Source organism: Cygnus atratus, chromosome 12 (genome assembly GCF_013377495.2).
Source record: "Cygnus atratus isolate AKBS03 ecotype Queensland, Australia chromosome 12, CAtr_DNAZoo_HiC_assembly, whole genome shotgun sequence".
NCBI lineage: Eukaryota > Metazoa > Chordata > Aves > Anseriformes > Anatidae > Cygnus > Cygnus atratus.
Genome location: NC_066373.1, coordinates 13,533,651 through 13,555,324, shown reverse-complemented (window position 1 = coordinate 13,555,324; position 21,674 = coordinate 13,533,651). Strand labels below are relative to the sequence as shown.

The window sequence follows — 21,674 nt, the reverse complement described above, 5'->3', positions numbered from 1 at the left end:
ATGGTTTCTGCATTCATAAACACACAGCAAGTTAAGTTCTGACATCAGGTATTCAGTGAATTAGGATTAATCGAGATGAACAGCGATCCGTGGGGCTTGAAGAAAGTGTGGATAAAATCAAGTAACCTGTTGTCAATTGTCAGTTCCGGTTTTTTGTTTGTTTGTTCTTAAACTCCAAAACAGAACTTGAATTAGGACATAGGAAATCCCTGTTGCACAGCTCCCTCTTCAGAGGGCACTGATCCAGCACAGGATTTCGGCAGCACATTTATAAGTCAGCAAAGGGACCTTACAGGGAAGCCATGTGCCTGTGAGCACGTTACCTTCAGGCACAGCAGAGCCCCGGTGCAAGTTTCAATTTCAGGCAGGCATCGAAATGCCCCAGAGGGGCAGGACAATGGCCTGAACCCAATTCCCAGTGCACGTACCAAGGTGTGGTGCTGTCCAAGAAACCTTTCCCAGGAATTTTTAGCAACTACCGTGCAGTCCTACTAGTGTGATTTTAGAGTTCACTTTGTACTTGCCCAGTGGCTTAACTTGTTGTGAACAATTCCCCTCCCATTCCCAAGAAGAGGATTACCGCACAATAGCCCTGGACTGAATCTTACCCATACAGATTGTTTGCCACTCATTTCTTGGTGCAGGCTCAGCTGCGCACGCTGCTTAGTCAACTTGCTGCTGTGTGCCAGCCAAGGGCTGCTTTATTTCAACAAGCAACTGCAAGCTTTGTATCACTTCAGCTTACAGGATGTGGATTGTACATTTGGCAAAGACAAAATTGTTTTTACGGGAAAATAAATGACAAATTTGTTGTCAGAAACCTAGCCGGGGGAAATCAGCCGTATCAGAGGTCTGGACTGTGACTGCAAGACTGACAGGCACTGCAGCGACTCAGGCTGCCAAGAGCAAAACAGAGCCGGGACTGGAAGTGCCTGATGTGTAGCCCTGGAAGTCAGGCTGATGGGAAAGCTGCTTTCTGATCACAGACACTCTCTGATCTTTGAATGGACTACAGAAATGCAGCTAAGCAAGCACTAGGATTTTGAATGTAAAGAGCAAAAGAAGAGCTGGAAACAGTGGGAACAAGTACAGCAGGTGGCAGAAAGCCCGAGACTTATGCCAGGAGACTGTTCCATAATCAAGTCTTACAGCTTGCTTGCTTAGAACAGCACGGGTGGCTCACCACCCTTTTCACCAAGAAGCTGGATTTGACTAACAACCAGGTTCTTAAAAGGATTCAAATGAGCTCTTGCTGCAGATTGGAAGTGACAGAGATCCACGCATTTGGCAGCCTAATTCTTCATCTTGAAGGGGTGAAGCACTGGCAAGGGGCTGTTTTGGAGATTAGAACACATTGCAATAATTAATTTCCCCATTCAGCTGCCTGCCCCGTAGCGAACAGTGGGCTGCTCGTTTTAATTTGGTATTAGCAAATAGACAGACCAGTTACAGGAGGCGAGTACTGCTGACAGCCCTGAGAAGCTACCCAAGAACATCCTTTCACAGATGTGATGGACTGCCTACTCCCCGCCGTGCTGCAGATTGATCCATGCAGTGGTAGACATGATGAATGGTGCAGGAGCAGGAACACTGGCACCCAGCCGCCATCCTGTTCAGGATATTTTTAGCTTCTAGTAGGAATTTGTTTTGGCAAAGGTTCTGAAATATCTTTATATCTAAACTACAGTTCTACTGTAGTATTTTAATCCAATTTAAGAGATCCCACAACTAATAAACAGTTTTGAGCCATGGGCCAAGAGATTTTTCAATACCTTCTTTTGATCCCATTATGTACTGCTACCTCTTTATAAGTATGCACCAAGCTTGGGTGTGTAGTTTGTTTTCCTCATTCCTGAAATACACCCTTACCCACCTCAGTATCTGCAGTTTCATCCAGCAGTAGCAGGGAACAAGCAGCTGGAAGCACAACTTCCTGCAATCTGGGTGTGGGGAGAGCATCAAATATGAAACCGACCACATCCTACCTTCCTATCCTGGAACTGGACAGCTTTCAAAGATCACCTGGCTTAAAAGCCAGCAAGAAGATGTTTTCCTTTTGGTGCTTCTAGTGCAGTGGACTGCAATTTACCCAGGAAGCAGCACATCCCTGCAATGAAACCAGGGGTTCTCTAACACAGAATAACTCTATATGGGAGCACAAGCCAGTAGCTGACAACAGAAGTTGGAGGCAAGTTCCAAACAATTCCAAAGCTAGCAGGCTTACAGTCCTGCATTTCAGTTTGACTTCACATTCACCTCCAGGTTCTTAAACCACAATGCAAATACGGTAATAGACATATCCCCAGCTTGGTGTACGCAGAAACCAGAGAACTGCTTCATTTTCCAGCAAATAACTTACCGTACACATCCCTCCAACTAAATCACAACAAAAGCAGTCAAACCAGTCTACGTTTTAATGGTAAAGACTGATGCCGTAACTACAAAATATATTAAAACACATAAATAAAATCCTGTAAGAAAAATTAGTGTTTCAAGGTTATACCTCTGCCTTACATAAATACCACATCTGCACTTAAACTCTGATGCTCTCTTCAAGAAGCTTCCTGTCCTTTGGCCTGCATAAATAACACTTCTTGCCTGATGGCTTAACTAAAATCCTACCTTTGCAATTACTCCACTCTACAGTGGAGCAGGGAACTGAATGAAATGCTTGTCATTTTTGGTCCAGTACCTGCCTAGTGCATGGAAACATCACCACTACACAATTGCTGTTCCTCTAGTCATTTTAAGAAGATGCTGTCCCCACACGCATTATCCTGAACAGCACATTAAAGTTGTTGCTTCTTATTGCATCCCGACAAGCAGTGATCACTTGTGTTTTAGGTTTGCCAACTGTGAATAGAAAAAAAAAAGAAAAAACAGTTCGGTTACTGAGTAAAAAAAAAAAAGGTACAAATATTTATAAAGGTCAAAATGTAGGGGGTTCTTTCAAAAATTTTTACACAAACAGCAAAGTGCCACCTTGCCTTTTTCTTAATATATAACTAAAATCCTTTCTTTAAAGAATTTTCCATAGCTGTATTACAGGGCAGCTTAAAGGACTTGTTGAAAGGGGAATGCTATAAATCCAAAAAAAAAAAAACCAAAAAACTCCTTCTCCAAAGACCTACAGAACTAGTAATAATATAAACAGCCTTGCTTAAGTTGATAGCTTTCTTCCTTTTTTTTAAACTAGGTTATAAATGAAGAACTTAAACACTACTTTAAAACTGTTTTTAAAATTGTGTTCACCAAAACTAGTGATTTCTATACCTGAAAACTGCTTTGAACTGTTCTTTCCAAAATATTGTGATCCCAGATTATATTGGACACTCACAGCTCATTGTCACAGGCAATCGGCTAGGACTGAGCCATGAAAGGTTACTTCCACTAATTTAGCTTCAGGGCAAGCAGCCTGAAGCCACTTAAGCAAACCAGGTGGCCTCCGAGATGCATCTTATCTGCCTCAGTGGGATCCAAGACTCCCTGTGCCCTCCAAATACACATACTTACCACGTAACCGGCCTGCCCTCTGGATTGCTTGGTTCACGGCTTTCAGATTATTCAACAGCTCAGTGTGATTGTTGCAACGAATTTTGTATTGATTTATTAAATCTCTGTTAAGATCATACAGCTCGATGTACCGTGTTTTCATGTTTTTCCTGGGGGAGCAATCAGCACAGTTAGTTGAATCTCTGGGGACAAGAAAATAATTCCTGGTCTGTCAATATAAAGGTGTAACAATGCATGGTTGTGATGGCTGCCACCGTTACCTCCATGGCTGCAGCTACAAGACAACAGACTTGTCTGGACGTGTTGGTTAACCTCATTATTTAACTGAAAAGGAAGTCTATTTTTGTAGTTACGTTCTCCAAACAGGAGATGCCACATTCCCCAGTGAAAGTGACACTGCTCCGCAATAGTTCAGACCTCTTTACTGTCACCCTTCACAGTCAAGGCAGGAAATTAGCAGAACACAGAAGTCAGAGTGAAGGGACTGGCACTTAAAATTTATTTCCTGGTGTTCTCAGAGGTTCACACACCACAGACAGCTTTTAATTCCTTCTTCCCTTAATGTGTCTTTTCCAATATATCACTTTTTCAAGGTCAACTCTTCCTGCCTGCTCCACGCTAACCCCCTAACCCTGCCCTTTTGCCTTCCCCAGGCTGGTTCTCCACCTAAAGAACAAGACAAGGCTCAAAGACAATTCATGGGGGAGCAGCCAAGGTACCAATTCTGCATGAAGAACTGTAACTGGACATCCCCCGCATCACACAAATGCTTTTGTGCTTTTCTTTGCCTGAAAAGCAAAGACTGGCTGTTCTAACCCAAACCACACAAAGCGGCAACTGCTCACATGTCTCCCAGGAGTCGCGCATCTTCTGCCTGAACCAGCATGCTGCGGATGAGGTTGGAGTGCTCAGCCATGTCAGCAGTGAGCCTCTGATTCACTGAGTGGTGCTCGTCCACCTGTCCAAGGCAAACATTCCTGAGAAAAGGCCCCCTGGTATTCGGGGCATACAGGTACACCTCAACCCAGTGTAAGAGGAAGTAACGTCCCAGCTTAACCTACCTGCACCCCTAGCACCATCCTCCTTCCCCTAACCCCTGGCTGCCAGAGCAGTACCTTGTCCCACAGAAAGAAGTGCTCTGCAAAGATGCAGACCTTATGCCCTGACCCAAACCCACAGCTGTCTTCCAGACAACATATTTACATTATTCTAAACGTTCATCTGCTGGGGACCAAGACCCTGTTCCATACAACAAAGAATAAACAGAAGATTGAGGGAACACCTTTGTCCTTTGCACAGAATACACAGCACGCCACTGCTGGCTGATTTACACCAAGAAGATTAAGCAGCTTAGAGATCCTCAGCTTTTCCTCTCACACAAATGACCCCAGTGACTGCTTAGCTACCATTTTAAAAATGCCCGATGCTTCCTCACCTTGACCAACACTTTCCTCAGCTCCTCAAAGTACGCAGGGAAATCTGCTTCCACCTGCAGATCTTCAATTGCCAGAAAGGAGGCCATTGACTGGATAATGTCACCAGCTAAATCAATATCATCCGTGCTAATTGAAATCTGTCAGAAAGGACAAGAAAGCACTTAAAGGCTCTTCCATGTCAAAATATCTCCTGAAACTGCTCAGCAGGACTGCCTCTAGAACAGATATCAAGGCTCAAAGCAGTTCACTCTAAGAGGCAAGAGTGATCCAAGAATAAGCTTTAAGGCTTGCTGGAGATAAGGAGACACCAATTTCAAAGGGGCTTTTATTTAGGCTTGGGGAAAAAAGGAATTTGTGCATACAAGGCCAGTGCAGGAGTTATGGGCAGCCCCTGGGCCTCAAATTGTGGCTTCCCACTCTGTGTGGGAACAAATACCTTCCTACAGATCTGTAGGCTAAACAATTTGCTTTGTTGAGTGGCAATGGAATTTTACCCACTAAGAGTAACACAGACTCAAAAGTTGGCAAAATCATCCCTGGAACTTGAGTACTTCCTCTGTCTGTTCAGTCCTCCTACATTTTTACAGCCTCCTCTTGGCACCACCTTTAAGTTTCACTGGTGTATAATTACATGGCTGTTCCCCTTGTCTGTGAAGTTACTCACCTCTCCGCCAGACTTGATTTTGATGAAGAGCTGACCTGCATTACGAAGGGAAGTGAAGCAAACCTGAAAGGGAGCACTCTGAAACTCTGCATCCTCCGGCAGCAAGAAGCTCTGGTTCAGCCACATAACAATCTTGCAAAAAAATAAAACAAAGAACATCAGCCGTCACCTGTGCAGAAAGTCTAGAGAGCCATGCAATGCCCCTACGTGTGCACAGGGCAGCAGGGCTCTGTTCAGGGTATCTTGGGAATTTCATTCACTAAGTTTAATCCGCTAAATGCATGTCATGAACTTGTTAGGATGGGGACAGTTGACTCCCTGCTCCTAAGCTGAATATTTGTAAGAAAATTAAATCTGACAATGTAAAACCACAGCTCAAGGTCAAAGCATAAGACCAGGCCTGGAGACATAAGAAAGCTAGGAAGCAAGCTGGTTCTACTGCAAGAATTTAAAGGAAAGTGTGTTTCATCTTGTTTTTTTTGTTTTGTTTTGTTTTGTTGTTGTTGTCGTTTTGGTTTTTTGTTTTTTTTTTTTTTGCTTTGGCTACTTAATGCAGGAAAGGTGACACAAATATAGCAAAGCCTCACCGATATGAGGGAAATGACCAGCTCTGATCACTACCATCCCACAGTTCAGATCTTTCAGAACCAAAAGTACAGCACCACTGCTCAGCTGCTAGGTATATGAGCCATTACCTGGGCACTGCACTGCCTTTATCCTGTTCTCTATTTATAAAATTCATCACTCACTACAGGGTTCCTGCCACTGGCATTCTATCAGTCATCACAGAGCAAACAAGATAATATCTGAAATACCTCATGATCTCAGGTCATTAGTTCCTGCAGCTGCAGGAATTCCTGAAGCTGGGAATGTCTCAAGTGAGGCAAACAAAAAACTACCAAGTCAAGCTGTAACATACAGACTGCAAAGGCTAGAAACGCAGTCCACTGCGTAATAATCTTTGCTCTTGGAAATCTCAAGCTAACTGCAAACTCTCCACTTGCTATGAAAAGCACCATCAGTAAACAGGACTAGAAATTAGGAAGCAGAGCAGAAACTCACCCTCTGTGGCCTCTCATTCATTGTACAGTTAACAAAGCTCAGCGGCTCCGTGGCTGAGTCCGGGCTGCTCAGGGCATACATGGAGAAGCGGGGAAGCTGTCTCGTCAGCTCAAAGACATGGAACTGTGTGCTGGAAGCAATCGAAAGGGAAAATACAGAGACAGTTACAAACATAACAGTGATTCACCTATTTGCAAGGGCTCCTGGTTCTTTTTTACCTGGGTGTTAACATCAGCAGCTTCCAGCAATGTAACCAACTGCTTACTGCTGGAAAGCAGCTGGAAACAGTAGAAATTGGAAATTCCAGGGTTATCGCATCTCTTTACGAGGTTGAATGATTCTTCCCTATTGCTTTCATTTTCCATAATCCATCCAATGAAATATATTCTTTAGGCTTACACATTTAAGATTCCATTATGTGACTGGGTATTTTATGAGCAGCCTTGCTGAACTATTAAAAGCAGTAATAAAGACAAACAGAGGAAACAAAAAAAGGGAATTCAGTTCCTTCTGTTCTTCTGCAGTGCTTGGCCAGCACTCAAAACACACCTCCCTGTTTAGGGAAAGGATGCTGCTTCCTGAGACGCCACCAGTTCTGGCAGATGTGAGCAGGGAGAAAGTTGGGTTTTTTTTAAAGTATATATGAAGAGAAAACTGGAAAAGCGTTGTCTTGAAATCAGGCATATGCTGCTTTCTATTTGCCCCAAAGTCAAACGGGTACAGGGTTACTTTGTAGCTTGAAAGACAACACAGTGCCTCCAGGTTTGCCCAAGTATTATGGTAAGAGCTGCCACAATTCAGGCCCCTGGAGCAGCAAACCCTTAGTGCAGGCAGTCTGGATACAGCCTCTGCCTCTCGTGGCTCCCTCCAGAGACCCACAAGAAAGCACGCTTGGACAAGAAACGCTCACTGTTCCCTAAAGGCAGAGCCAGAGCACAGCCGGTCCCAGTAACTGACTGGAGCAGAGCTCAGCATAACAGTATTTTTAGGAAAGATTCGAACTCGCCTTCCACTAACAAGAGAAGTGAGGCATCAGGGAATTAACGGTGCAATTCCCGTGGGACAAGTATGAAGCCACATCACTGGTGCTTCCTGTCACACACACTTAGCTCCGGAGACCAGCAGAGTTCACAACACAAACCTCACCTGTTCCTGTAACCCACGAAGGCTTTGATGTGCAAATCCACGGGGACATCTTTGGGTGGAGTAAGGGGAACCCGAACACAACCTGAGAGGTTCTGGAGACTGGGGTGTACCACGTGGCTCTCTCCTTCAAATATGCCTTCAGCAAAGATCAGCACAGCACGGATGATTGTGTCTTAGCAACGAGAAGAAAAATTAGTTTCTAAATTAACAGCCATCCTCTTGAAAAAAAAAAACCACTTTTTTTCAGAACTAAGCACAGGCAATTTCTTATACCCCTCCTCTAAATTGTTAACATATCGCAGATGACCAGCACTACCACATCTGGATCTGACCATATCCTCAGCATACCTGGTGCTAGGTGAATAGGCTGTTTTGGGGTAGTTCCTGTCTTGCAGCTGAAATCCAGCTGCATTCATGCAACACCCTCATGAGCATGGTTGTAGAGACTTAACTGAACAGCAAGTGAGCTCAGTGCAAAGCTGCTGTGGTAGTCTCTGCGTTCCTTACACCATTTACCTATGTACCAGGTAACCCACCCATAGACAAACAAGACTGTCCATTAATTTTTGGAACAGATTTTTTAAGTTTTTTTGGTCAGCTGGTTTTTGTTTGCTTTTTATAACAAAAATTTTATTACAGAAGTGTATCCCTCTACACTGACCACTGCACTCGCTCTTTCACAGGGGAATAGCACAGTGTTCCTTTTTAATGTTTACAGTCAACACAAGGAATGTTGCAGGGATCACCAAAACTAATTTCATCCAAGTTAAATGTTAATTGGTTTGGAAAACAAAACACAAGTAGTAAATTCCAGCAAACTCCTCCCCCTTCCCCAGACCCATCAAAAGAGCAGACCTGATTCAAAACTGTGAAAGGAGAGCAACCACAAAGGGGAAATTACAGACAATAAAGGGGAGACAGGCAAATCATCAGCTAAATATAACTAAATGTTTGCATGAATTTACATGGAAATAAATGCCAATGGTTGCAGGTTACCACTCACCATTTGTGGTGGAAATACACAGCTCCACGTGGGCAGACTGGCTGTCAGAGCCCAGATTAACTGACAGGGAGGTCTGGAGTTGGGTATTTGCTGGAATCACACCTCTCTGCCCATCAGCTTCCTTCAGTTGAGTGTTCTGTTCAGCCTGTTCCAAAACACATACCCTTCAGTATCAGAATTTCAAGATTTTCATTCAAGCAACCTAGAAAACATCTGTGTCACTTCTCTTTTCTTGCAGGAGAAGGCTGCAATACAGCAATTCCCAGACACCTCCCGTATTTATGAACAGCAGCTGGATTAGGCACGAAGCTGTGGACACTTGTGCTACGATTTGCTCAAGTGCTTCGTTGTTGATGGAGCTCAGCTCTGCACCCAAACCTCCATTCAGAAAAGCACTTCACATATATTTAACTTTAAGCAAAACTCCATGCTTTTGCTATGGTGGTTATTTACTTTTTAAACATAAGCCTGCTCTTTCCTCAAACTATTTTTCAGAGCCCTGTAATTCTGCACCTTCCCCATCAAGCAACAAGCGCGCTGCCTGTGTACCTTGGCAGTGCTCTCACACAATCCTCTCCGACTCCCCAGTTGGCTTATGCATGGAAAATTACAATTTTCAGTCATAAGCTGATGCACGGGGCTGAACAAAACCCAGCTCCAAACCCAACTGCTCCTGTGAGCTGATGAGGCAAGGAGCATGTTACTTATTACAGAAAGAAAAGCAAGTTCTGAACTTGCACAAGGCGCGAGCCAGACACGCAAGCAGGAATCCCAGGCAGACAATCTCGCTGCTGACTGCAGGTTACAGCTCTGACTTGTCCAGGCTGCCCCACGACCTCCTCTCAGATTACAACAGATTTATAGCAATGGGAAGACAGGTTTTAGCCCTACACATTGTTTAAATAGTACCTTGGTGTTTTCCTCATAATTTCTTAATTCCAGGAGCAGATTTTGTTTCTTTTGGCTAAGTTCTCGGATCAGGTCCTGCTCAACACTTGTATCCATCAGGTTTCCTTTCATCTCCTCACCTCCTGGCAGATAGCCCCGGACTGCACAGAAACAAAACACACAGAAAAATCTGACACCTGTAAAGAATATGCTGCCCAACTGTGTAACCCCAGTAAAAAGCTGTAGGAACACAGAAAAACACATTCAGGGTGCACAATGCCCTCCGATAAAAGGGCTTGCTTTATTATTTGCAGGTCAATCATTCCTTTTAGATGAGAGCAAGCCAGAAAATACACTGATACACAGAAAAACAATGTTCTCAATCCTACAATTGACCTCGTGTGAAAGGAAGCCAGTCCCAAACAGAACTCTAATGACAAGCATTGTGAGAATGCAGAGGCTTGCCCATACATTGTTTATTTTTGTATTACAATTTAGTAATTATTAATATTATTTACTATTACTATTTAGTAGTGCCTTTTTTTATTAATTAGTTTTTGTTTATTCTTTATTTTTAGCCCTGCCTAAAGGCTCCAGCCTAAAGGGATCCCCACTGTGCCAAGGTTTATGACACACACATCAGAAGAGCATGATCATGTTCCGTGATATTAACCTACACAGCTCTGCTAGGATACTGCATTGAACAGCCCCCTTCTGTAAGCCTGGGAAAAGGGTTTAAATGCTGAAGCCAAAGTCCAGCACTTCCCAGCAGCCTGTGATTAAGAGAGACGGAAAAACACTGTGTTATTTAACAAGGACAGGCTTTTGTTCCAATGGGTTGTGCCAGACCTGTTTGTCTCAGGTCAGTGAAGCCAAGCAGTTGGATAATCACACCAGTGCCTTTCCTGGAGCCATCATGTATGCCTGTAAATTCATGCTGAACTTATTTAAATAACCTACAATCATATCTGTTTCCAGTCACAGTAACCAGGTCTCACTGCCTGAAAGTCTGGTGGGACAAATCCACCAGTTCTACAGTCTCAGAAGAGCATTTTCCAGGAAACTGTTGACATCCAAAGTTTCTAATACAATTAACCACTCATCTTTTGAACAAAACCAAAATGCACACACCTTAAGCTCTCTAACCCCCTTTATCCACTGTTAAGCAACCCAAGAATTATCACATATTTCCCATATATTGATCTTTCATAATGTTGCCTGAAAAATCATGGTCTTTACTGAGCATGTTCCTCTTTGCATTATTAGGAAGGGACATCTTCTATTAGGCAAACAAATTTTGATGGCTTCTTGGATCATAATGAAATGCACACTGATTATCACAGAGAAGGTGATATTCAAAATCCTGTTTGCAGATAGCCTAACACAAAATTCCCTTAACTTCACACAAAGCAAAGGGAATTTGGCACACAAAAATGCCTGTGGAACCGAAACAACGGTTGGGTAATCTGAGATGACGTGATGTGCCTGATATCACTGTGTGTTAAATTAGTATCCTGAACAATGCTCTTACCTTCACCATCAACTGAACAGCAGATTAACTGGGTGCTCCCGTCCATCCTGTAATCCCCCTCCACCACACCTGCAATCGAGGAGGCAAAGTTGTCCTTAAAGATGACCTCCCCTGTTCGGTCACTGCGCGCATCAACCTGGAACAGCAAAGAGTTCCAAGACACAGCATGAACAATAAGCTAGCTCCAAAATAAATGCCACGCCATACTCTGGGTTGTTAACTGAAAGCCAGCTCCACTCATGGAACTGCAGATGGATGAACCTGCAGTTCCGCTGATCAGAATGCTCCAGATGAAAAATATGTTATCAAATGACCTCTAGACAGACTCAGCCAGAAGGGACTGCTCTTCAGAGATGCTTCCCAAAGTTACAAACAACAGGAAGAAAAAAAGTTGTCTGCAAGCCTGCACAGGGAAGGTTGTGCACATGTTGATACACCAACGATGGGACTAAACTGTAAATAATCTTAATGCAGTATTCACAGTCTCTTATTTGCTGTCCTTGACTGATGAACTATCTTTATGCACATGTCACAACCTTTAGTTATCTTTCAAGAGAGAGGGATGGAGAGGGGAGCTCAGGTCTGAGCAGTGTGTCTCTTCCAAAGCATGGGACCAACATTACTCTTTCTAGGAGCTAGGGACTGTTTCAGACCAACAAGCAGGGTAGAGACTGCCAGTTGAAAAGAACAGAAAAAGGAGTACAGCAAGGAGAGGTTCTCTCTTTAATGATGTTATACACCTAATCCAACATAAATTACAACATATCTGGACTCTAGACTGCCAGCTTGATATGAAGTTAATTAAATTCCTCCAGGCTAATGAGAGTAATGAGAGGTGCTACGAAAGAAGCACAGATTTACCAAAAAAAAATTTGCAAGCTGTATCCAAGAGAGATTTGGCAGCTAGAACAGTCATTTCTGGCAAAGGGAAATACCAAGCAACAGGCTTAAGAGACTAGACTGAGCTGTATAGCATGCCTTTACATAGGATTAAATAATACTTTGATGGATTTACTCTAATCCTGCCACAGTCAAGACCGACGCCGTTCTCCTCTTACATAACCACTCCTTTTTTCCCCTGTAGTTTGAGAACATTCAGGGTACACGGCAGATTATTAGCATGCGCCCAAGACACAGCCGAAAAGAGACACTTGAGATCTGTAGGATGTGGCATATGATCTCTGCTACTATAGAAACAACTTGCCACACCTTAGCAATTGACTCTGAAGCAAGCAGAGAAAGATTTTCTCTGACTGATCTTGCATTTGGCACAGGATTCGCCAGACAAAGTAGGTTTACTACCATAATTCTTCAGCGCTCACTTTTCAACAGTCTTTTAATATTTTGTCTGTTCTACTTCAGAAAATTGAACAGCCTTGTTAAAACACAGCTTCCAGATTTACACCTCCTCGTTTTCCCCCCTTATGAGCTCACCTTCCCATTGGACCAGCCAGTGATCAACTCGCACACACCATCGGAGTTGAGGTCAAATGCATGTATGCTCATTGCGTGGTTCTTAGACTGAGGACAGAAAACAAAGAACAAACTACAATGGGCTATGTTCTCTAATTTGCACATGCTTGATACATGCAAGACACTGAAGAATGAGTCCACAGAAAGGAACAGAAAAACGTCTCTTAAAAGGAAGTTATAGCATCACTATCTGCAAGATCACACATCTTTGAAATCTTCGCTCTTGCATTGTGAGTCTAGTCCACTGCTCTCAAAGAGCCTGATTTTTCCCTTGAATAATTTTCATCCAAGCAGATGATTAGAATTCAGAAAGTATAAAAAAAACCGATTTTATAGAAAAAAGTATCAGTTTCAACATTTTCCTAAAATGAGGCCACTGAGGAAAGCCATTAACCTCTTCCTGCCACCCCCCAAGGAATCCTTATTGCTATTGAATAGGCTGTTCTAATCTGTGCTATATTAAGAATATTAAAATGAAAGCTCTTCCCAATAGTGATTTGCTACAGCAGCTCATTGCTTTTGATGTAGAAAAATTAGCTTTGAACATATACAATGCAAGATGAATTCGGTCTTTGAAAAAGAGTTATTGATTCAACAATGCAGCCAGAGGCATTTTCTAACAAATAGTTCACATTTCGCTGTTGCATCTCTGTTCCTTAAGTGACCCTGCAAAGCTGAAGCCTCCCCAGATGTATGGTTTTACCAGTGCTGTTAAAGTCATCATCAGTAGTCCCAAAAGTGCTGAAGGAACTGATATGTTACTAATTTTGCATGCATCTATAAAAATGGGTAGATTTTGTAATGACAAAGTTACATTAATTGCTATGCTCAGAAGAAAATTTCAAATTCTTCTGAGGAGTTTTGGTGCTACCAGAACGACCAGAGATTAGCCACCAAATCCTCAGGAGAATTCAAACTTTACATGATGACATCCCAGCACTGGACTAACCTTAATCCTCCAGTAGCGGGCTGTCTTGTCGTAAACGCCGACCGTCCCGTTAGAAAGAGCATAGCCAAAGCGACTGCCGTACATGGGGCTAAGTGCTGTAACAGTCTTGTGGGGGAAGGGGAAAGGGGGAGAGAGAGAGAAAAAATACATGAATCAGGCAGGACACATCTACTTCAGCATCTTCAAGTACCAGAGAACAGACTATACGCCATCTCTATCACATGAACTGTACATTAATTGAAATTTAATTGTAAGTCTACCGTACGGAGCACTAAATATTGAAATAACTATTTTTAAAACTCAGTTTAACATCACCAAAGGCCTTGTAGGATTTCCCCACACAAGCTGCATTGCCAATGTTAACATACAATTCAGCAAAGATTGCAGAATTGCCCTCAAACTGTCTTTGATCAAATATTTACTACCACAATCAGCAGCCCAACCGCTCACAGGATTCCTGTGGTCATCAGTGCTAATACATCGCCACTGAAAACCTGTTCCACGCACACAACACTCCTTAAATCTTCAGGACCTGAGGATGCCAAGAAGTTCAACACGACACAGGCTGGGAAAGCCGTAGAGGTATTGGTAGAAAACCTTTGCCTAAGATTAGCAAGATAAAAATTAACAGCTCCCACAGTTGGAGTTTTTCAGGAAGACAATTACAACAGCGGGCTAGGTATTACCTGAATAAGCAACAGCTCCAGGAAAAGACCTGAGAGCCACAACCCAGATCATTTCTCCCTCCTTTTGAGAACCATTACCTCACAGTTCTTCACTGAGCAAGGTCTCTCAGTGCTTGGACACACAGCCTTTTTCCATGCACAAACACTAGAGATTTTAATGTTGGGAGGAACAAGCACAAGAGTCTGTCTGTTCTCCCATACAAGGTAGCTCATGAGATTTCCTTAAAATTAAATCCTTCTTGAACTCCAGAACTTCTCTAGAAACCAGACCTTCTTGTTGTGAAGAGTCCCAGTGAAACCGAATCCACCCCTGCCTCTGCTGAAGTCACAGAGAAGGTAACAATCATCCCCACCGTTTAGCATGTGCACCTGAGTGTCTGCTTTCAGGCTACAGCCACTCCACATTGCTATGCGCGGTGTCCCTAATCAGAGCCCTTGGCAACAATTCAGTCTTACAGGCGGGTGTCTGCACACAGTCATGAAAGCAACATGTAAGCTGCATTAAACTCAGCTGACTGTGCTCCTGGATTTTTTGCTACAGAACATGGTTTCCAAACCCGTCACTATTCCCTCTTGTGGACCTTCTCCAAAGCCTTTCCCAAGTAACAGCAGCTTCCAAATTGTGAGCACCCTGCGAGGACAGAAGACCCCAGCAACAGACAAAAAGTCACAGAGGTAGCAATACTCTCTGTACGCCCAAAGTGTGCATTTATAAATTCAAGAATCAGCCTTTGTGATCTCACTTTTATCAGAAGAAGCAATTGAACACAGAAAATGTAAACTACTCGAATCTTCGAAGATGTGCACGATGTGCAAAGCCACCGTCTCCTGAAATTGCCTTCTTAAAAGGAAAGGTTTAGGTGCAGCTGTGCCCTTTCAAATTAGAACAATAAGACTGTAACAGGCCTCCTAAGGCTCTACAAGTGTGAATTTGAAACAACTCTACTGTAGATCTGGAAACAAACCATATATGAGAGTGATGGACCATTCACTTCCCCTTCACTGGAAATCCCAACATGACTCTGGATTGGTTATTGCACAGATGGTGGGATGTATTCCATGTTATGCCCCGTTCTAATTCTATCTATATTAACAGCTCCTTTTCCTGGAACACTGCCCTCATTCATCTTTAAGAGCTCTTTCTAAGTCGTGTAATAGCTAACTAAGCCTTTTAGTCCTAACTCTGGCAGCAAGGAGTCCTCAGATCTTCAAGGACAAAGGTTGTACTCCAGGCACTACAAAAGTGCAGCCCTCTTTGTGCAGCCAGTGTACGACCAACTGCAATACTAACCTCCAGTTTTGCCTGGGTGGTCCCCTTGTACCCAGCCACACACCATGTGGAAACACACAGGGACAAGTTGTCCCATCGTGATTGTGTCAACACTTTTGAGGAAAACAGTAGCAGAAGACGTCCTGTTGCTCAAGAGGCACTAAGAGCTTCGGTCAGTGGGATCCTTCCCGGAACCACAATCACCTTTGGACAGGGCCCTGCTTTTCAGTCAGACAACAGTTACTTTCCTTTGTCTGGTTAAAGGTTTGTAAACAAATAAAAAAGCCAGAAACCCCGTGCAAGTGTTATTAAAGATGTTGTTAAACCCTAACTTTTGCAATGATAGCAGGACAGATACCGTGCCAAATCGTTAAGTAACTATTTAACTACACAATACATTTGAACCAGAGTAACAAGAAAAGCTTTATAGTACACAACATTTTCAACTTCATCTGCGATTATAACAAACGTTAGCTAGAAGTGATTTACCTCTGTTTCTGACATTTCTGCCACGATCTCATCTTCTTTAAATACTCGGATATCAAAATCTTCAGAGCCAACAAGAAGCTACAAAAATAATGAAATCTACCTTAAAAATGCTTAATCGAGGCAAGGAAATAAAAAACACAGACTGTTGTACAGAGAAAGCAAATAAATATTCCAAGTCCAGCGATGGAGAGGTTTCAACAGCAATAGGAAATGTTGCCAGCAGAACAAAGGGCACCCTCTGTCAAGACAAGCTTTCAGAAGTCCCCCATTGATCGAGTACCAGTCACGCTTTTTTGGCAAGTTGGACTCTACAAAAGCATACTGAAACATCTGGGGTAGGAATGAGAAAAGATACTTTGGAGCATCAGGGCTATGCTCTTTTCTTGCTGTTATAATTTGTAACTACAATTATACACACCAAAATACTGCATTGCCTGTGCTGGAGCAGGGAGCGTACAGCTCAGTTCTGACTTACTACAAACAGCTGGAAAACCTTTCACTGACCAGCTGGCCCTCATGTAAACACTCAAACCCAATGAATCCAAGTAACCATCACTGCCTCTCCTACAAACGGTGGCTGCCACTACCACAAAGCAAGGGCAAACTGGGCTTTAGCTTGATGTAAATGATTACACAAATAGGACATCAGCAGTCAGTCAGGTCTTCTGCATTCTCACTCCTTATCATCTCTGTATTTATTAGCTCGTTTCCTACTTCCTAGGTTTGAGCAGGTGGAAGGTATTAACTGAAAAGGAGGTCCCATGGAATAGCGCTTTCTAAGGATGGTGGCAAGCCATGACTTTACAAATTGAACATGAATTTACAAATTGAAAAAGCAAGGAACAGTTCTGCACCCATATAAACAATGACAGAAGCTGAATTATAAATCAAAGTTTAAAACCCGGTAGTGCCTTTCCCCACTGGAACCAATGAGCCTGCCATCTTTACTTGGCAGAACGGATGCAAACACATACTGAAGTTGGATTTAAAAAAAAAAAAAAAGCAAGACTTCTTCTTCCAAGGTGAAGGTGCTTCAGATTATGACAAACTAAATTACACAAGCCTAAGCTTACTTTAGCTATTGAAATAATTTATAGCAAATAAAATTGTAAGTGGTAGAGATTTCTTGACAAGCCATGACTCCACCATCTAGCAGCAACCAGCTAAATGCACAGAAAGCCAAATCAGTTACTGGTAACCCTGCATCTCATAGAGGTGCTTAGAAGATGCTTTACTAATTTGATTTTATTGAAGTTGTCCACCTCAGTGACTTTCATCCCCCTGGACTCAAACGTGAAAAAGCAAGGAAAAACTCCCCCTCTGGCCCCCAAGTCTCTGACACTGTTTACTTTCTCACATCTTGCCAACCTAACATCCTAAGACAGTGACTTGAACGAATCAGTTTTGTTAGCTATTAAATGACCGAAGTCTAGTCACACAGGTTTAAAATTCGGTCTATTTTAAATGTAGACGTATTTTCACTGGGGGAAGAACAGAAATGAAGCTAGCACACTGACTTACCAGACAAAACAAACCAACAAAAAAAATCAACAGGTGTTTTTGTGCATTTTCTCAGTATTTCAGTTGTAAACCAGATGCAGTTTCACATAAACCACAGCTTAAAAAAAAAATCATGTAGATAATTAAGAGTAAAAAGAACCCAAAAAATCTCATAAAACGCATGCTGGGCTAACTGGCCATGTAAGTTGGTTGGTTAAGGCATCCAACCCTGCCTAGCTCAAAGCAGCAACAGATTATACCAACTGCTGAGAATGAACCTTTGTCAAGCAGAAAAAAAGAACAAAAAAAGCACTTAGAAGCCCAAGTGCAAAACATTTACAGATAGTGCCACAGATCAGTTTCCCTGTTTTCCCACAGAAGGCAAGAACCTTTATCCACTGCCTCCGCTTTCTATAATAATCATCCTTTCTACAACCATTTCTTTAAAATGCCCTAAAAGAAGCTGTGCTGAAATTGACTGTAAAACCTGCAAGATTTTCTGTTTCCTAAAGATCCCAATCAAACAAAGGGTCTGCACCAGCACAGCAGCTATAAGAAACACCAAAGATGTAGAGGCCATTTACATGTCACTATAAACATGATAGTTCAAGGAAACATCACAAATGAGGATTTTCTGGGAATTCAAGAGAAGATCTTAAATTAATTCTGATTAAAACTGGAAGATGACAAAGTAAGTACTTTTAGTGTGGTGACTTAACAGATTATTTATTTGCATCTGAAGCATACTAGGAAGCCATTCGTTTTTCTTTAAAATTCATGTTTATACCCATGATCCTTCAATTTACACAGGATGGAAGAATATTTACAAAAACAGAAAATGCCACCTAAATTCACAATGTCATCCATCCATTGCAGTCTGTGTGATTAGAACAGCAGCTGTTTCCTATCATTTGTCTCACATCCTATCAGCAAGATGCATGCCACTATTTTCATTTTAAATCCGAAAAGTAAGGAACATACTATTTCCTCACATCACTGTGGAGAAGAAACAGGGAGAATGGAGGCAAAGACAGACTCTGTGATTTTGGCAATCACAAGTGAAGTGCTTCACAGCACAGCTTTTTAAGGGCTCACTTTCACGTGTAAGATGCTTGCAAGTTGTACCTCTGCCACTTAAGAAAATATTTATAAACATATTCAAAAAATATGACTGAAACAGATGCCTTGCAACTGACGATCAGAGACATTTCATTGTATTTCCCCTGTATTTCTGGTGTGGTTCAAAAAAACATGAGAGAAGTTTCCATTACAGCTGGCCACCTATTCACCAAGGCAAGGCAGCAATACTGTGAAGCCTCCAAACATGCCTCGTTTCACACATTCCAAGTAGTGCCAGAGAGCAGGGCTGCTCCCCGTATGTGGATTGAGCAATGGTGCCTGGTTCTGCCAGACTGGAGCCTGAAAAAGGGACAGCTTCCCCACAGGGATCACTTTCACTGGTAGTATGTCAGTTGTATTTGATAATTCACTTTTTTTTTCCTACCACTATAAGACCACGATAACAGCTGAATTCATGTGTAAGTGGTTACAAACAAACCTCGGTTTTGCCATCACCATCAAAGTCGCACAGTGCTAATGAACGAACGTTGTCTCCAGTAACCTAAAACGAGAAAGACCATCTTCAACACTGATAGCTGTCAGAAGCTACATTTTTCTCATCTCAGCTGCAATGAGCGCAGTCAAGTACTTGAGTAACATCTGAATGCGCTAAATACATGGTCAAACACACACAGTTTAAGCTCAGAAATAAATTAAGAAAGATCTTCTCTGTTCAACAACCAAATTAACATATATATTAAAAAAAATCCATAGCAATTAGTGCCACCAAATGAATCTTTTAACAATATCAAAAGCATTTATGTGTAGCCCTACCGTCCAAAAAAGGTCATTTCCTTCGTAATCAAAGCCCTGCAGGGCACAGTTTCCGCCAATAATAGCAAGTGGAGACGCAATATCTCCCAGCTTTCCAAGAACTATTGCATTGGCTCCATCTGAAACCTACAGAGAAACATTAAAGGGAAACGAAACAAAACAAATAACGTGACATCAGAGAATACAAATTAAAAACGCTTCCAATGTTACCACATTTGTCTCCTTTCTAGCAGTGCCAGAGTCTTGCAATGGAACCTGGGTGTGTGTTCCCCTTCCACTTTGTGGATGCAGTTACAGCGGGGTTGTCATAAGGCAAGACAAAACTGACAACCACCATTTCTGAAAGGGGCTAATGATAAACCATACACGAAGTCGGGCCCACTGGCTAATTAGGGAGGTTATAAAGCCAAGAATTAAGGTGTTTTGACTAGTTATGCATGTGTTGACAATTAACCTTCTACTATGAACTGAGAAGTTGTGCTGTCATGTAAATCCAAGACCTCTTCAAGTTTTTCCTTATGTTTTCTGATTCCTTGCTAAAACCCACAATTCCTGTCACTACCCATGACCTGGGCAGATTAGGGTGAAAAAATGAGCTTAGCTGAGCTCTAGACACCTAGTAGAATTTCTAAGTTTTGCCTTGCTAGGTTGATGTGTTATGAAAACGTGCTCTCCCTCACACACACGTGGGTATACATCCTATTAATGCTTTGCTCTCCCTCACACGTACGTGGGTACACATCCTATTAACGCTTTGTTCCCCCACACACATACACATCCTATTAATGCCTTATTTTTTGAAATATTCCTGATATTCTAAAGGGAAGGGGTTCTGAATACAGCGATATAAGGAACGCAAAGGCCAGAAGCGCAACTAACTGACCCTCTGTGCTAAGCGTGACCTGCAGAACGCCAGGACAGCCCTGCGGAGGCACCAAGGGAAGGCGGAAAGCTAACTCGCCTCTCTGTAAAACAAGTCCGAGTTGTTGTACACATCGTACGCCAGCAGGCTGGTGGCGGTGCCCACCAGCAGGCAGTCGGCGGCCGGCTGCGGGCGCAGGGGCCCGGCGCTCAGGCAGGAGATGCCCTGGTTGATGTTGAGGAGCGAGACGGCGGCGTCCTGGCTGCTCGGCACCATGCGGCTCGGGCCGGGCCGGTGGCCGTGGCCGTGCGGGCTGTGGACGAAGACCTGCGGGGAGCGGGGGGCAGCGCGCCGTGAGGGAGCGCCCGGCGCCGCCCCGCGCCCCGCCGCCGCGCCGTTACCTTCCCCGCCTGGGTGGCGGCCGCCAGGCACGGGTGGGTCCCGTCGAAGCGGCCCAGCGCCACGGTGCGGGGCAGGATCTTGTGGCTCAGCTTCAGCGTGAACACGGGCACCAGCATGGCGGCGGCGGCGGCGGGACGGGGACCGGCACCGGGACGAGGACCGGCACCGGGACCGGCACCGCAAGGCCTAAGCCTGGGCCTGGCGCCGCCCGCGCACGGCGCCGCGTCACGGGGCGGAGCGGGCAGGGGAGGCGGGGGGGCTGTGAGGGGCTGGGGGCGCTGTTAGAGGGGTAGGGGGGCAGTTAGGGGCTGGGGGGCAATTGGGGGAGCAGTTAGAGAGTTGGGGGGCAGTTGGGCAGTTAGAGTGGTGAGGGGGCAATTAGAGAGATGGGAGGCAGTTAGAGAGGTGGGGGGGCAGTTGGATTGGTGAGGGGGCAGTTAGGTGGGGGGCAGTTAGAGAGGTGGGGGGACAGTTTTGGGGGTGCAGGAGCAGCTGAGGGGGCAGGAGGAGGCAGCTGGCCAAGCAGGGGGACAGTTGTGGGACTTAGGGGGGCTAGAGGGGGCAGCTGGGGGGCTGGAGGGGCAGCCGTGGGTCTGGGGGCAGTTGGCAGCACCAGTGAGCCCCGTGCCTTCCCCTCGGCTGTGCCCTGAGGAGCAGCAGCTCCCAGAGGTCAGGCCGGGTTTTTCAGCCAAGGCAAGGACGAGAAGAGCCGTGAAAGCCCACCAGGAGTTAAATCTGGCCAGGAAAGAGCCACCTCAGAGCCCTTCTGCCTTCCTGCTGCTTGCTGCAGGCTGGCGCCTCCGTCCGTACTGCATCTGTCTTCTGTCCGTCCTGTTGATGTACAGCAGAGCCAGGAAAATGGTGCCGTCCCCTTTTTAGCATTCATTTCCCTTAATTTAAAAAGCAC

The 21,674-nt window shown here is 44.0% G+C and overlaps 1 protein-coding gene across 1 annotated transcript; it reads right to left on the bottom strand.

Annotated features, from left to right (window-relative positions):
• Nucleotides 1–2,392: 2,392 nt before the first annotated feature.
• BBS2 (Bardet-Biedl syndrome 2) lies at nucleotides 2,393–20,995 on the bottom strand. Its single transcript, XM_035543862.1, has 17 exons — nucleotides 20,767–20,995; nucleotides 20,465–20,692; nucleotides 19,504–19,629; nucleotides 19,169–19,231; nucleotides 16,111–16,188; nucleotides 13,666–13,770; nucleotides 12,678–12,764; nucleotides 11,244–11,379; nucleotides 9,734–9,873; nucleotides 8,825–8,969; nucleotides 7,822–7,993; nucleotides 6,676–6,805; nucleotides 5,614–5,745; nucleotides 4,949–5,086; nucleotides 4,359–4,471; nucleotides 3,514–3,662; nucleotides 2,393–2,853 (listed from the first exon to the last, which is right to left on the bottom strand). Exons 1-17 carry the CDS (start codon nucleotides 20,881–20,883, stop codon nucleotides 2,747–2,749), a joined length of 2,166 nt encoding a protein of 721 aa, XP_035399755.1. The 5' UTR covers nucleotides 20,884–20,995; the 3' UTR covers nucleotides 2,393–2,746.
• Nucleotides 20,996–21,674: the final 679 nt, after the last annotated feature.

Bases quoted from the DNA above. Each gene is read 5' to 3' on its own strand.
- BBS2 (XM_035543862.1), bottom strand. From the start codon at position 20,883: ATGCTGGTGCCCGTGTTCACGCTGAAGCTGAGCCACAAGATCCTGCCC. The intron at 19,232-19,503 runs GTAGGGCTACAC...TTCTCGTTTTAG, and splicing joins GAAATGACCTTTTTTGGACG to GTTACTGGAGACAACGTTCG. The intron at 12,765-13,665 runs GTTAGTCCAGTG...TTCTGTCCTCAG, and splicing joins CCCGCTACTGGAGGATTAAG to TCTAAGAACCACGCAATGAG.